The sequence below is a fragment of the Lepisma saccharinum genome, chromosome 2, assembly GCF_977018435.1.
Source record: "Lepisma saccharinum chromosome 2, izLepSacc3.1, whole genome shotgun sequence".
NCBI classification, from domain to species: Eukaryota; Metazoa; Arthropoda; class Insecta; order Zygentoma; family Lepismatidae; genus Lepisma; species Lepisma saccharinum.
Window position 1 is genome coordinate 182,768,917 of NC_139230.1, and position 14,608 is coordinate 182,783,524.

Below are 14,608 nucleotides of genomic sequence, written 5' to 3' on the forward strand. Positions count from 1 at the left end.
AAAAATCTTATCTATATAACTGAAAATACAATGGGAAAATTGTGTAAACAACTGAAATTGCAATTTCACCAGCCTTTGACTTTACTTACTGCCACCATCACTGTCATATTCTATCTCTGCATATGTGTGCATTTGCTCATGCTAAATGTCCTCCCTCCTATGTGTGTGCCATCCAGTTATGTCTCAACACTTTACACAGCTGCTACAGATACTACACGCATGCGGCAAAGTGATGGCTGTTGCTTTACCCATTTTGCTGCTCATGTCTGCTGGGAATATGAAATCTCATTTACACTCAGGTCTTTTAAATTATAGGAAACTTGTTGATGAAAATTTACATAAACATTTTTAAATAAATGGTTCGTTGAAATATGCTTTAGCCAAACTAATTTACAATTCTTACAATTTACATTGTTCTTTTTAGAGTCAAAATTCCTTCCCAATAACTACACTGGTTTCTTTTAAAATGACTAGAAGCATAACTAACATAAAATTGCATGGGCAATAAGTAATTACAATATTTGGACATTTTATTATTATTATTATTAAAATTTGCTAATTCTAACTCAGTTAATCATCACCATTTGTTTCTGATTTGGTGCAACAAACATCTATTCTTAAAAGTGCAATTGACTTCTCTCAGCATATGTGGGACTAATACTGATTGTAACATTTATTTTGTCAACATTGACGTCCCCTTTGTAACACACCTTACATATCTCAGAACAAGGGGAGGGGGGATTAAATATATTAAATGCCAGAAGTTCTGCCACTTTTACACTCAGTATATATATACTGTGTATGAACATATGTTCCAGTTCTTCCCATGGTATGCATGCGACAGTACCATAATCGAATCTTGCTTAGATACTTTCCAAACAGTCAGGGACTGGGTTTAGGCAGCTGGTGCTTGTGTACCTTTCACTCAACACAAAGCTGGGATTGAACCTGGATTCAGATACCTTCCTGCAACCTTAACTGGGGTCAAACCAGGCTGTTAGAGCCTGAGGTGTATCTCTCAGCCCAGAGTTAGCCCTCGATGTGTTCTATTCAGTGCCCACAAACCAACTAGAAGTGTGACTGGCTGGCTGATTTTTCTTGAGTTTCAATTGTTGAAGTGTCGTTTCCATGACTTTGATCTGCCTTGTTGAGTTGGTTGGTGTGTTGCTGGTACTAATGTCTGTGTTAGGCTCCTGTGACTGTCACTAGGAGTCCGATCTGAGATGGTGATTCTAAGTAGAACTGGTTTGTGGTCTGTAAAAAGACTGACTTGAGTTGGTGGTCCTTAGAAGGGCGTGCTGGTATGTGGTCCTTAGAAGGGTCAACTTTTGTTTGGTGGAATGGTGGAATAATGGTGAATGTGGTTTCTGTGATGATACATAGTTTGTTGGTGTTCTCTTCTGTTTGCTGAAGTTTCTCTTTGGCTGTTTTGATGTGGGTTTGGAGTCTTTTGTCCCGAAGATTACTTCTTATCCAATGGATGGTCTCGTCTGTTTCTTCTTGGTCTTTGCTCGGAGCTTGTAGTTTCTTGCTGTTTTTATGTGCTGCCACTGCAGATGTTTCTTGTGTTACTTCTGGTTGCTTTCCTTGAGGTTCTTTCTTCTCCATTGTTATGGGAGAGGTGTTCTGTCTGTTCTGTTGGACTGACAGGAACATTCTGCAGCCTCTATAATTAGCTGGATGGTTTTCCCCACGGTTGCAGCACTTGGCAGGTAGTTGTTGGTCCTGCATCTGGCATTCGGACATGAGGTGGCTTGCCACACATTTCAATCATGGCGAAGCCCTGCATTGCCCCTGGTAGTGTCCGATTTGCTGACATCTATGGCATTGCAAAATTCCTGGAGACCTGTGTGCTTCCACCTGGATCTTGTAGTGGAGCAGGTATTGGTGGTTATAGATGTTCCCTTTTGTTTCACATCTAAGTGCTACCAGGAAGAGTGACATTGGTGTCCTGATGTTAGTCTTAGGATCTCCTTTCGTCATTGGATGGACCTGTAGTACCTCATAGTCAGTGGCGTGGCGTGACTTTTAAAAAGTGTTACCGGCTATCAATCAGTACGACAATTATACCTGCTAGACGTTATTACACCCCCCCTTCATATTTGTTCATTTCGTTCTTGTTTTGCAATCTGCACAGTGATTTAGCCACAAACACTCGTAGAAAGAACTACCACTCATGAGACAGTTACCACGAAAATCCAACGAATAGTGGTAGACCCTTGTCAATTCTTCATCTGTCTCTGTTTCTTTGAAATGAGGTGCGAAGGGGAAGAAGAAGAACCACACTTTTCTCGGGTCAGTTTGTCTTATGTGTGGTTAGCACTGAGCAGACGACAGAACTCCGCTCCTGCGTGGAAGGAAAACCCAGCTGTACGTATAAAGTTGCCAACTTAGTATTTTGGAGCAAGGTTTGTCCAAATCACGAATCACACCAAGGAACTATATTTTCGTCTATTACCTAACTGGTCTCAGTTGTAGTTCAATCCAGCCTTGGCTTTGAGGTCTACCTCTAGTTGCTTCACAGAAATTGTCTTCCTATTTTAGGAGGGATTTAGCTCTTTTCTGCCAATCCGATGTGACAACACTGGCTGCCCCGGTAGGTCTGACCAGCAACAGGGCCCCTTAACAGGCATATGAATAACCCCATAAAGTCCTTCCCCGCTCTTTCCTTGCATTGGCGCCCTCTTCTCCCTTGTTGCCTCTTCAGGGTAGTGGAACGACCTCCCTCTTCGCTTCTGTCGGCTGCAGAAAAAAATGTCCTAGGCAATATCTACTCGACGTCTGAATTGTCTGAATTGTAGATATAGACTGCTGGTGGCTTCTTTGTCTTGTTGTCTTTGGAGCCTTCTTCATTTTCGGAAAGGGGGTGGAAGGTGTTTGATGTATTGATGGGTTTATCATTCTGGTTTGTTTGGTTGTGTGCATGGATTGTTTTTTTAGGTAGGTGTAGGGTTCGTTGTACACATCTTCTTCATCCGAGGTGTTGCAGGGATATTCCCTCTTTCTGCTGCTATTCTCCTCTGGAGTGTCTTGATAGTGTTAATCTTCCATGGACTGTAGGTTCGCTGTCCATTCCGATTCTTTGGAGAGGGGAGCTGGTGGTTTCTTAACCTCTTTCTTGGCTCTTCTGTTTACTGGATGCGCCATCTTGATTGGTTGATGTTGACTTGTTTCCTGTTTGGCCTTTGGCCGTTTTATTTGATCTGTGCTGATTGTACAGTGTTTTCTTCGTGCTGAATCTCTTCTCTTCTACTTTGGTCGCCCGGCAATGCAAATCTGCAGTAGGGTCTCACTCGGGTTTCTTTTGTAGGATCATGATCCTTGATCACAGGTTAAGCAGGTGGCGATTCTCGAAACTACTTAGACTTACTAGGGTTGCACTGACCAGCTGCGTAAAGTGATAACTTCTATCGAGGTTATTCAGGTAATAACAATACTTTGGATGAACACCAGGTGCATTACAACACTGCCCTCCCCTTGGGGATTTTTTTTTAAAATTAAAAGTGAACCACACCTTAAGGCAAAATATATTTTTATCTTTCTATTTTCTCTTTGGAATTATTTCTAAACTTGTAACAACCAACATATTTTTAATCTATGAAGCTGCTTGTAAGGGACTTTATTTACTCTCTAAGCTACACTTCTTACAAGTTTCTATTACAATATTAACATTTTTAACTCAAACTTGCCATATGTTATGAAAATATTTTCTCCATCAAGATCCTAGAATAGAACACTAGGGAAAAAGTTATTTTCAAAAAAAGTATGAAAACGAAACATTATTTGAGTTTTTACATCAAAATTCTTCATTTCAATGCACTAACTTCTGTTCTTGGAGGAATTTCATCAATGGAAAATATCTAGTCACCCTCACTCTGTTCTTCTGTAAGAACTTTCTCACTTTCTAAATATAACGTCCTCACCTTGGAAGTTCTACCAATCTTCATTCCAATCCTGCCCTTCTTTCCTTTTTGTCTTTGTCTAGAATATCAGGTTTTGTGAAGTTTCTTCTTGGTTCGCAGGCACAGTAGCTCCTCTCTAAGTCAGCTAACTCCTCCTGAAGTTTTTGGTTTTCAGTTTTTAAGGTACTTAGTTTCTTAACCAACGCATGCTTTTCATGTTCCTTTTGTGAAGTTGCGGACTTTCTCAGTTTAGTCTGATTCTTCTTCTTTGAGGGTACTTTGGAAGGGGGAATGTTTGCAGGACCAGCTCGACTCTCACTCGCCTGTTTATTTCTGCTTTGGCCTCAATCTGGCTGTGGTTCGAAGCTGACTAAAGTCGAGGGTTGCAACACTGTAGTAGCCACTCCAATTGGTTTAACAATTGGCTCAGAGCATGCCTTCAGAAGTGTGGAGTTACATTTAGGCATGCAAGGGTAACTGTCTTTAGGCTGGACAGATCCACATTGCAGGGCGTGTGGGGGAGTGGTTCTATCACAACAACATCCACTAATGAACTGGCCTGTGCAAAGTCCTGATTTGAATCCCATAGAACATCTCTGGGATGTTTTGGAACGCCGACATCGTGCTAGACCACACCGACCCACATCGGTACCTCTTCTCATTTTGGCTCTTCACAAGGAATGGGCTGCCATTTCCCAGAAAACCTTCCGCCACCTGATTGAAAGTATGCCTGTGAGAGTGAAGGCTGTCATCAAGGATAAGGGTGGACCGTATTGACTGGCAATGTTCCCGATGGAGGGTGGCCCAAACTTGTACTTCATTATCAGGTGGGGGTCTGGATAATTCTGATCAAATAGAGTTAATGACTGTGATGGGGCCGAGCTTGGATGCTGTCTTCCTATTGGCTCACTCTGGATCCTGGTGTTCTCATTTGCTGGTGACATGTTTTTACAGAGGAGTGGGTTCCAGGCGCGACTGAGCTTGAGTCCCACGTCCCTGTTGAGATTACTGCTTTCCTGTGAAATGGCTATGACTTCCTTTATGCATCGATCCCAATAACTTACACATTTAGCTATTATTTTGGTGTCTGCAAATAAAATCCTGTGTCCCTCGGTGATGCTGTGTTCCACAAGCCCTGACTTTTCTGGTTGGAATTATCTGATGTTCTGCTGATGTTCACAATGTTGCAGTTTAATGGTGCATTCTGTTTCGCCTATATGGTGTCCCACACTCACATGGTATACAGTATACTCCTGGAATGCAGAGTTCCAGATCATCTTTGACTGAATGGAGTAGGTCCTTGATTTCCAGTGGTGGCCTGTGAATGGTGTTCATGCTGTGCCTGGCTAGATTTCTGCTCAACTTCCCGGATGTGTGTCTGACGAATGGTAAAACTGTTACAGTGGGACGTTCCTGTCCTGTGTTGCTACTGGTAGAGGGGCTGTGCGGTGCAGAATCAGTCCTTGTAAAGGCCTCGTCCTCATATTGGCTTCTCTGGGCTGTGAAGAATTGGCCCTTCCAAGGGGCACACTGTTGTCCATGGATGGTCTCTGCTGAGATGAAACTGCCTTGTTGATCACCCTGTTGATATCTCTAATGTGGTATTCATTCAGCTATAGTGTGCTTCTGAGATGAGTGAATTCTGCTTGTAGATTCTCCTGATCCGAAATGGTTAACTGCCCTGTAGGCTAGAGTGTTCAGAATGGCCAGATGCTGTGCTTTGTGATGGGAGGTATTGGCATCTAGGTACATGTTGGTGTGCGTGGGTTTTCTATACACTATGTCCGAGGGTGCCATCTGGCTTGCAATGGATTAGGATGTCAAGGAATGGGAGGCAACCATTTTCTTCTGTCTTCATGGTGAACTGGATATTTGAATCCAGGAAAATATTTAATGCCACTCGTTTATGTGGCCAAATGACGAAAGTGTCATCCACATATCTATAGAAACAGGAAGGTTGGTTAGGATCATCTTTCAGTGCTTCGTGTTCAAAATGTTCCATGCAGAAATTCATGACTGCCGGTGAGAGTGGTGAACACATGGCAACTCTGTTTGTTCATAATATTTCCCGTTGTATGTGGAAGTTAGCATGAGGCAGTAGATATTAAATATGGCTGGTGGAAAGTGTCTTTCTAGAAGTTCCAATGTGTCTTTCACTGGGACTCTACTGAACAGGGAAACTACATCAAAACTGACGAGAATGTCGGTTTGGGAGACCTTAAGTTTCTTCAGTTCCTGGGCAAATTCAGTGGAGTTCTTGATGTGATGTTCACATTGTCCGACTAGAGGTTGAAGCAAGGATGTGTGGTATTTGGTGATTCTGTAGGTTGGACTGGCTATAGCACAGACAATGGGTCTCAGGGGGACACCCACTTTGTGGATTTTTGGTATGCCATACAGTCTGGGAGGCTGGCTGCCATGCACTGTCAGGTGTTTGTGAATCTCTTCAGTTAAGCCAGATTTCTTGAGAAGGTGGTTTGTTTTCTGCTCCTCTGATGTTTTGGGGTCCCTTGGTAGTTCTCTGTATGTCTGGTCACTCAGACGTTCTGCTATCTTCTCCCAGTAGGCATGCGTTGGTAGTAACACTGTTGTGTTCCCTTTGCCTGATGATAGAATCATAATGCCAGGGTATGAACGGAGTGATTTCAGGGCTGCTCGTTCTTCTCTGGTGAACTTCTTGACTTGCTTGGTGGTGAGCTACTGTCATAGTCTTTCTGCTTGGCTTGATGTCACGATGTCAACCCATTCCCAGTCAGAAGGTAAGATCTGTGAAGAGATTTCGAGGTGCAATGAGAGTAGGGCACGATCGATGCAATCCATCTGCTCATGAATGCAATGTATCCTTTCCTTCACCAAGGTGAAGGAAACGCTGGTACATTTAAGAATCTTGTTTATGGCTGGAGAGGAGAGCTGGTGTGGAGTTTTGTGCATTTCGCTCTTGTTCCTTGGTCTCTACATCTCTGTAGGAAGGCCAAACTGGTAATGAAGATGGTGAATCTTGCATAGTTTCTCGTCCCCATAAAGGAATCACAAATAGGAATTGTAGCTTTTCTGGTGACATGATTCAAACAGGTGTTCTCAAGTTACCAGCCAGGTTAAATCTACGTTAGCTTCCAACATTTCGAGCACATGCAAAATTTTGACCTTAGATCACCCACTCTGGGTTTCCCATAGGGTAGTCAGACTAGAATAATATCAGGCTAAAATTTCACGAGAAATGCAGTGGTGAAGGTTCCTTCAAACTATCTTTAATCAGGAAAAAAAAATTGACTGTGTGATTGTAACATATGTATCATTTTCCAGGTGTGAGAAAACAATGTCATATATACACACATCACCCCCTTCCCATTTAAAAATTTTGACTTGAATTCAATATGATGGACGGCTGCTTAGAACACGCCAATGTGATTCCCCTCTAAGCCTAACCTTTCTCTATCATGATTAAATGTACCCAGCCTAACTCCTTTACATTTTATAGGGGGTGTTAAGAGACTTTTGAATCACACTCTAGCCCCTTATATATGACTATGTCAACATAAGATCAAGAATTACACTCACATATACAATATATATATATATGTTTAAGTATGTATGCATGTATGAGTGTGTGTGTGTGTGTGTGTGTGTGTGTGTGTGTGTGTGTATCTCTGTGGGTGGGTGGGTGGGTGTGTGTGTAAAAGTAGAGAGGGGGCCTTTGGTAATATTTGGTGGGGGGGTCAAGATTTGTTGATCCGGCACTGAATGTATGCACAGTTTTAACATTTGCATTAGTAAATTGTATTTGAGTGCATTGATTCTCCCTTGTAAATATGATTGAGTTAAGCTGTATCCCTAGACATATCACGAGTCTCCATGGCAGAGTGGTTAGCACAGCATGTGAAGACGCCAGTGACTCGGTTCGAATCCCAGGCTGAGCATGGGTATTTGTGAGTGTCTCTTCATCAATTTCATTGTATCATCGCGATTAACCAGAAGTGACCAAAATTTGAAGTAAAATAAACCAAATAAATCAATCAAACCTAGACATATCAAGAAGAACAGTATTTGCATTTTCATTCATTTCTTACATATTTTTACATGTTACATTAGCGGATATTCAGCTGTATTTACTTATTAATGTTTCCTAAATCCTTGTTGGATCTTGTTTATTTTATTTATTTATTATTCTTTTTTCCAGAATTGAAGTTTTTTTGGATATTTTTTGTGAATGTAGATGCCAGCATTAGGCCTGCAAATGGGGTGTGCAGGACAACATCTCATGTGCTGGGATTAGGAAAGAAATCTGGTGATCTAGTCGGTAGGGCACAGTGGTGCAAACACAGGGTGGCAAGGGGGGCAAACATTGATGACCAAATGTACCTGCAGGGTGCAATCGCCGCCCACAACTTCAAATTATATGCAAATAAGAACACTTTTCGTAAAATTTTCTTGCTCACTTTGCTCGCAATGCCTGCTTTTCTTCGTCTTATCAAGTTCAGACTCGTTGTTGGGTGCCGAATGATCTAAATGAAAATAAGCTGTAAAATTGATTGATTGACTTGTGGTTTTAAGTTCACTTTATGCACAGAAAGGACAATCGGACAGGACATACAGTTTAAAGTGGGATCCGAACCACTGTGCCATGTGCCTCCACCGGGTATCGAACCTGGTACCCCTTGATCACAAGGCGACAATGATACCATTACACCATCGGGGAGGCACTAAAAGTTGTAGAAGAGAGAATACATTGGCGTCCCATGAAATTATTTGCTCCCTATTAAATCAATATTGATTTCATCCTGCAAAAAAATTGGATTCAAAAATTTTCTTGCTGGCTTCAGTTGCAATATAGCATTGTTCTCTATAATGCATTGTAAATTATTAGACAGAGAAATAAGATTTGTCTTAATTGATTTTGTTTTAAATCCATTAACAATTGTTTTAAGGAAAGGGAGCGTGCACATTTGAGAGACAATTTATGTAATTTTTGCTGTTGGTTTATTGTGAGATAGATGAATTGATTGTGTAATGTATTTAGATAATACATGTTATCTATCAATGAAACTTTGAATACACACACAATTTAGTGTCCACATCGCTACATGTTGCATATATGTGAAACATATATCATGCATGAAAGTTATACATGTTAATGTAAAAAAGAATTATATTTGGAATGCATTTCTCAAGCTTTTTCTGTCTTACAAAAATAGTTTGTGTGCTTGTTTTCTATTATTAATGTGAAATTGAACGTGTTGAAAAATAATTCAAATTGTTTGTTCGAACACAAATGCTATAGCACCAACTTCTACCCTCTTTCTGCATAATTTACAAGGGTAATAACACCTTTCATACTACTACTAAATAATAATAACGTTGGTCCCGAGTTCGAATCCTGGCTTGGGCATGAATGTTTCATCATATCATCACTCATCCCCAAATTTGCCAAAAGTGGAACAATATGCAAAATAAAATAAAGCAAATCAATAATAACAATAACAATATATTATTATTATTAGCATTATTATTTAATAATAATAATAACAATAATTATTATTGGTACGTTTATCCTGGTACTTGCCCACCCGGACAAAAATTCGTGTTTGCGCCTCTGGTAGGGCGTCTGTCTGACTACGATGCAGGAGACCAGGGTTCGATTCCCGGTATGGTTGATCAAAGGTCGGTATTTTTCTGGCCTTGTTCCCGCATTAAGTGCCTCTGTGGCTCACGCAGCCTCAAATCAATGGGTACCTGCAGGCAGCCCTGCAGGGTAAAGGCGGGCGGAGCGTGGTGTTGCGCACTTCACCTCCAAAGTGGCCGAGATCGCGTCTGTATTAGGGATGGCCAGATCCGGATCCTAAAATTTTTCGGATCCGGAACCGTTTTGCCATCCCACATGAGCGCTTCTTTGGAAAGTAAGAATGTGTTTATAACATATTGTTACCTGCTAATATATATACATATTACATATACTGGGTGATTTTTTTAACCTGAATCATTTTAATATCTTGAAAAAATCATCCTACAAAAAAATGTTCCAAATAAAAAGTTGATAATTTGGAGAGGGAAGTTTAGTGGAGCAACAAAAGAACACCCCCTCCCCCTCTTGTAGGTGGGGCGGGGGGCAACTTTGAAATTTAAAAAAGAAACCCCTATTTTTTATTACAGATTCGGATTTTGCGGAAAAAAATACATAAGTTTTGTCTGAAACATTTTTTCGATTCGTAACGACAAATTTTCATTTCTTGAATGTTTACACCCGTTATACTATATAGTGTGTGCGCGCGTGCGCAATTTGTAATTAATACGCTTACAAGGGAGGTCTAAGTCTGCCCCTCCGATTTCCATGAAACTTGGCAGGTGTATAGCGGGGCCCAAAGGAAGAAAAACGTTTTTTTTTCTTTCTTTCGGCTAAAAAACTGTTTTAGGGTGCAACCCCTCTTTCAAATGTTTAGATGAGGACAAATTGAAGTGGGAATTGACCCCTGTGTCCCCCTCCAATTTCCATGAAACTTGGCAGGTGTATAGAGGGGCCCAAAGGAAGAAATACGTGTTTTTGTGTTTCAGCTAAAAAAAAACTGTTTTAGGGGGCAAAACCCCCCTGAAATGTCAAGATGAAGAAAAATTGACTAGGGGATATGACCCCTGTGTGCCACTCCGATTTCCATGAAATTTGGCAGGTGTATGGAAGGGGCCAAAGGAAGAAGTACGTGTTTTTGTGTTTCAGCTAAAAAAACTGTTTAATGGGCAACCCCCCCTCAAATGTCAAGATGAGGAGAAATTGAAGTGGGGACCTGAACCCGAAACCACGTAAATATGGCATAGGAAGAAACAGGGGGCATACACCTGCCAAATTTCATGGAAATCGGAGAGGGTCAGATCCCCACGTCAATTTGTCCTCATCTTGACATTTGAGGCGGGTTTTGCCCCCTAAAACAGTTTTTTGCCGAAACAAACAAACACGTATTTCTTCCTTTGGGCCCCTTTATACACCTGCAAAGTTTCATGAAAATCGGAGGAGGACACAGGGGTCAAATGCCCACTTAGATTTGTCCTCATTTTGACATTTAAGGGGGTTAGCCCCCTAAAAAAGTGTTTTAGCCGATACAAAGAAAACACGTATTTCTTCCTTTGGGCCCCTCTATACACCTGCCAAGTTTCATGGAAATCGGAGGGGGACACTTGGATAACCTCCCTTGTTAGTTTTACACTTTGTAATTATTTTTGATTTTTCTTTTTATTTGATTTAGTTTATTTTACTTCCCGTTTTTTTGTACCTCTTGGCTAATTTGCGAAGATGGGGATGAGTGATGAAATGATGAAATTGATGAATGGACATTCACAAACAACCAAGCCCGACCGGGATTCGAACCCGGGACCCTTGGCGTCGCAGCGCGATGTGCTAACATCTCGGCCACAGGGTCGGGCACTTTGTAATTATATAACACTTCATGTATTATAATGTTTTATTTTAATTTGTAAAACTGTAACCGTATTACAATTGTATAATTTTTGTATAACATTTCTATCTTGTTAAATGTGTTAAAGGTTTCATCCTGGAATTTAATGTCTCACATTTATGTGTGTTTCAATTTCCAAATACATTCGAATGAATATATATTCTTTTCAATGGCATTTACAAAATCACCTCTGACATTTTATGTTAAACAAGTGCACGAGTGTGTTAGCCGATGCGTAGCAAAGTATTTTAGGAACAACACTTGAAAAAAAAATCTTGAAGGACTAACTAATGAAAAATTTCTTTGTAATCGAAGATCATAATACCTTTTAAGGTGTGGTAATATTATAATGGGATTGAGATACGAAACTCTCGGTTCCGGATCCAGATCCGGAACTTTTGGATCCGGATTCTTCGGATCCGGATCCGTTTGGCCATCCCTGGTCTGTATAGGGCAAATAGCCAGGGGGAGGGCTCGGGCTTTAAAGCCCCCCGAAATGCAAAAAAAAAAATTGTCTAATTTAAACCGTGTATAATAATAATAATAATAATAATAATAACAACAACAATAATAATAATAAATATTTATTAAGCTGGCAAGGTTCAACCAAGGGCTGCTCTGCCACCTAACCTAGTGGTAATTAATTTTACTTCCTTAGCAGGATTAAATATATTGTATAAAAAGTTGTAATATACTGTGAAATTCATCTTTAGGGCTGCTTCCTTTTGCACCCTTAGATGGCGGCTGCTGAGGGGATAAGTCCCCCTCCCGAAATAAAATTCTGGCTTCGTGTGGGGGCCCTACCGCCACATCCCCTAGTGCCTTCATGGCAGGGTGCTATTTGCACGGGGAACTTTACCTTTAGCGATTCAGACTTGGGGAAATGGTTCCAAGCTCCTGTCATTAATTCTCGCTCTTTTTCTGAATTGGAAATGGCCAGTTTTTTTCCCTCCAGAAATGTAAAGGCATAGGTAAAAGCATTCTATGGTAAAAGCAATAACTTAGGAGACAATTCCCAACTTTTGTAAAAGTTGAATTGATGGTAATAAATGCCGATTTTTTTCCCGATTAACATGGGAAATGTTCGGGACGAGACACAACTGTTCATAAATATATGTAATTTAACAATGCTTTACGAGTAGTGACTGGAATCCCACTCATCATTCCCTGCCCAGTCTCATTCCATGTAATTTCACTAGTTTCATTACTATATGTTAAGCGTAATGCTTGGCAACACTGAGGTTACCTAGCAACGTGCTTATTGACTGACGTCACTCCGTGTTATAAATTCTTCTGTCAAATTGGCGGTAATGTTGAGTATATTCATCAGCTTTACAAAGAAGTAAGTATATAATTTCATACTAATTACATTCAAAACATTATTAGAAAGGAAGAAGAGATGTTTTTTATGGCGACGTAACATTTTCTTTGCACTGTAGTTTGCAAGAAGTACTACAAATTTCGAATTGAAAATAGGGTTTTGCTAACTCCGAGCGAGGAAGCTCATATTTCTTTTTAATGCGCATTATTTTATAACGTGTGCTTGAGATATTCCTTTTTTATTAGTTTTTTGTGATTTTTGGTGTTTTGTATCGTTAATACTTAACTTTTACGTTTAATCTGTGGTTTAATTCTACGAATTTCGAGCTCCTATGTTGAAGTCTTGTTTGGGGCTACTCAGAAGTTGTGATATTTTGTATTTTGTTAGTAGAATCAAAGCGTGAATTTCTTATCAATGAAAATAAAAAATGCTGAAAACTCTTTTTCTTTATTTTTGCAAAGAGGTTGCTGTGCAAAATCCAACAGCTTATGTGGATATCGATATCTTTACTTGATATTCTGCTTAGTGTTAAATATTAATTCCTTTCATCAATACATTTATTTATTCGACGTAAAATATTTACTGGGAAGTGTTTGTTTTGTACAATTGTTTATGCAGAATTTTCCATCGGGTGTGCGAGTTCATATTTAGGGGTGTGTACATTTAAATTTAGAGCCAAAATGACCATAAATTTAGCTTTGTGAACAAGCATAAATCACTGCCTTCATATCAGCTTTTTAACTGTTCCTGTCGCCCCTTGTACTTACCCGTTTCCCAACATTTGCTACAAGGTTTTGTCATGTGTGGTTTAGTTCGATAACTCTTACTCAATTTACTCTTAGATTATGCTTTTTCTTGCAGCATTTTCATAATAAATTATTGCCTATACCTTAAGTCCATCCATATGTTGTATGAGTAAATGTAAGTTTTCTTTGATACTGGTAGCACTTAATTGGAAAATATATGTATTTTCCAATATGTTTCATGGAAAGCATAGTGTTGGAAGTTCCCTTGAGCTATAGAACATATTAACCTTTATCAAATGTTGTACCTTTTGCATTAACATTGAACACTTGCATAAATTTGCTGCCTTCGGTAATAGCTTAGAATAAGTCATATTTGGCGTTGTTACTCAGTAGTGGTGTTATATCATTTTGAAGCCTTGACCAGTGAGAATTTCTGCTGTGATAAAACATGTATTTGTGGAACTAGGGACATTTGAATGTTTTTGATGTTTTTGATGTTTTTTATGTTTTCACACTCTGTGGTATTGGTCAAGGGGGAAATAAGGTTATTTATTGTTGGTTTTTAGACCCATTGAACCTAATTTCCTAAGTTCTCACCATAATAATTGTCTGCTGATTTTTTTTTTTTAGATAGAACCATGATCATAATTGCCTAATTTCATATTTTAAGGAGAACAGTGGGAGTGAAAGTTGTAGACCTCAAGTGTCTTAATCCTAATTAATTGTAGTGGCTCATGAATAAGTGTACCCCCACCCCTTGCCCTACATGTATAATGTAAAAAAAAAGAAACTCAAATAACCAAAAGTTTTTGTCCTGAACTGTGATCCATGTGAATGAAATACCCCAGAGCAGTTTCACTGTTTCCTCCCAATAAAATACTGTTTTATGGATGTACAATATACATAACACAAGAACAAAAGGCTGTGGACCAGAGTGTGCCCCTTGAAAATTTTGTTGATTTTTTTTAATAGATTTTGATCTTTTATGTAACTTAAAAGTTGTTTCAGTGTGGAAACCACAAACAAACAAGGTATTTGGACTTAAAATCTGGCCTACCTGAATATTATTTTCACTCCCCTGCTAAAATACCACTGTATTTACATACACAAGGCTTAAATAACACACACATGCACACATCAAAACTAAAACACTGAACCTAACCTGTCCATGTCAATTTGCCGTGGCCATGTTATGAACTG

The 14,608-nt window shown here is 39.8% G+C and overlaps 1 protein-coding gene across 1 annotated transcript; it reads right to left on the minus strand.

Moving 5' to 3' along the window:
- Positions 1 to 5,912: 5,912 nt before the first annotated feature.
- Positions 5,913 to 6,521, minus strand: LOC145983780 (uncharacterized). The gene has a single exon (XM_083116829.1). It carries the CDS (start codon positions 6,519 to 6,521, stop codon positions 5,913 to 5,915), a length of 609 nt encoding a protein of 202 aa, XP_082972955.1.
- Between the last annotated feature and the right edge of the window lie 8,087 nt (positions 6,522 to 14,608).

Excerpts from the sequence above, each read along its gene's own strand:
- LOC145983780 (XM_083116829.1), bottom strand. The coding sequence starts at position 6,521 with ATGATTCTATCATCAGGCAAAGGGAACACAACAGTGTTACTACCAACG.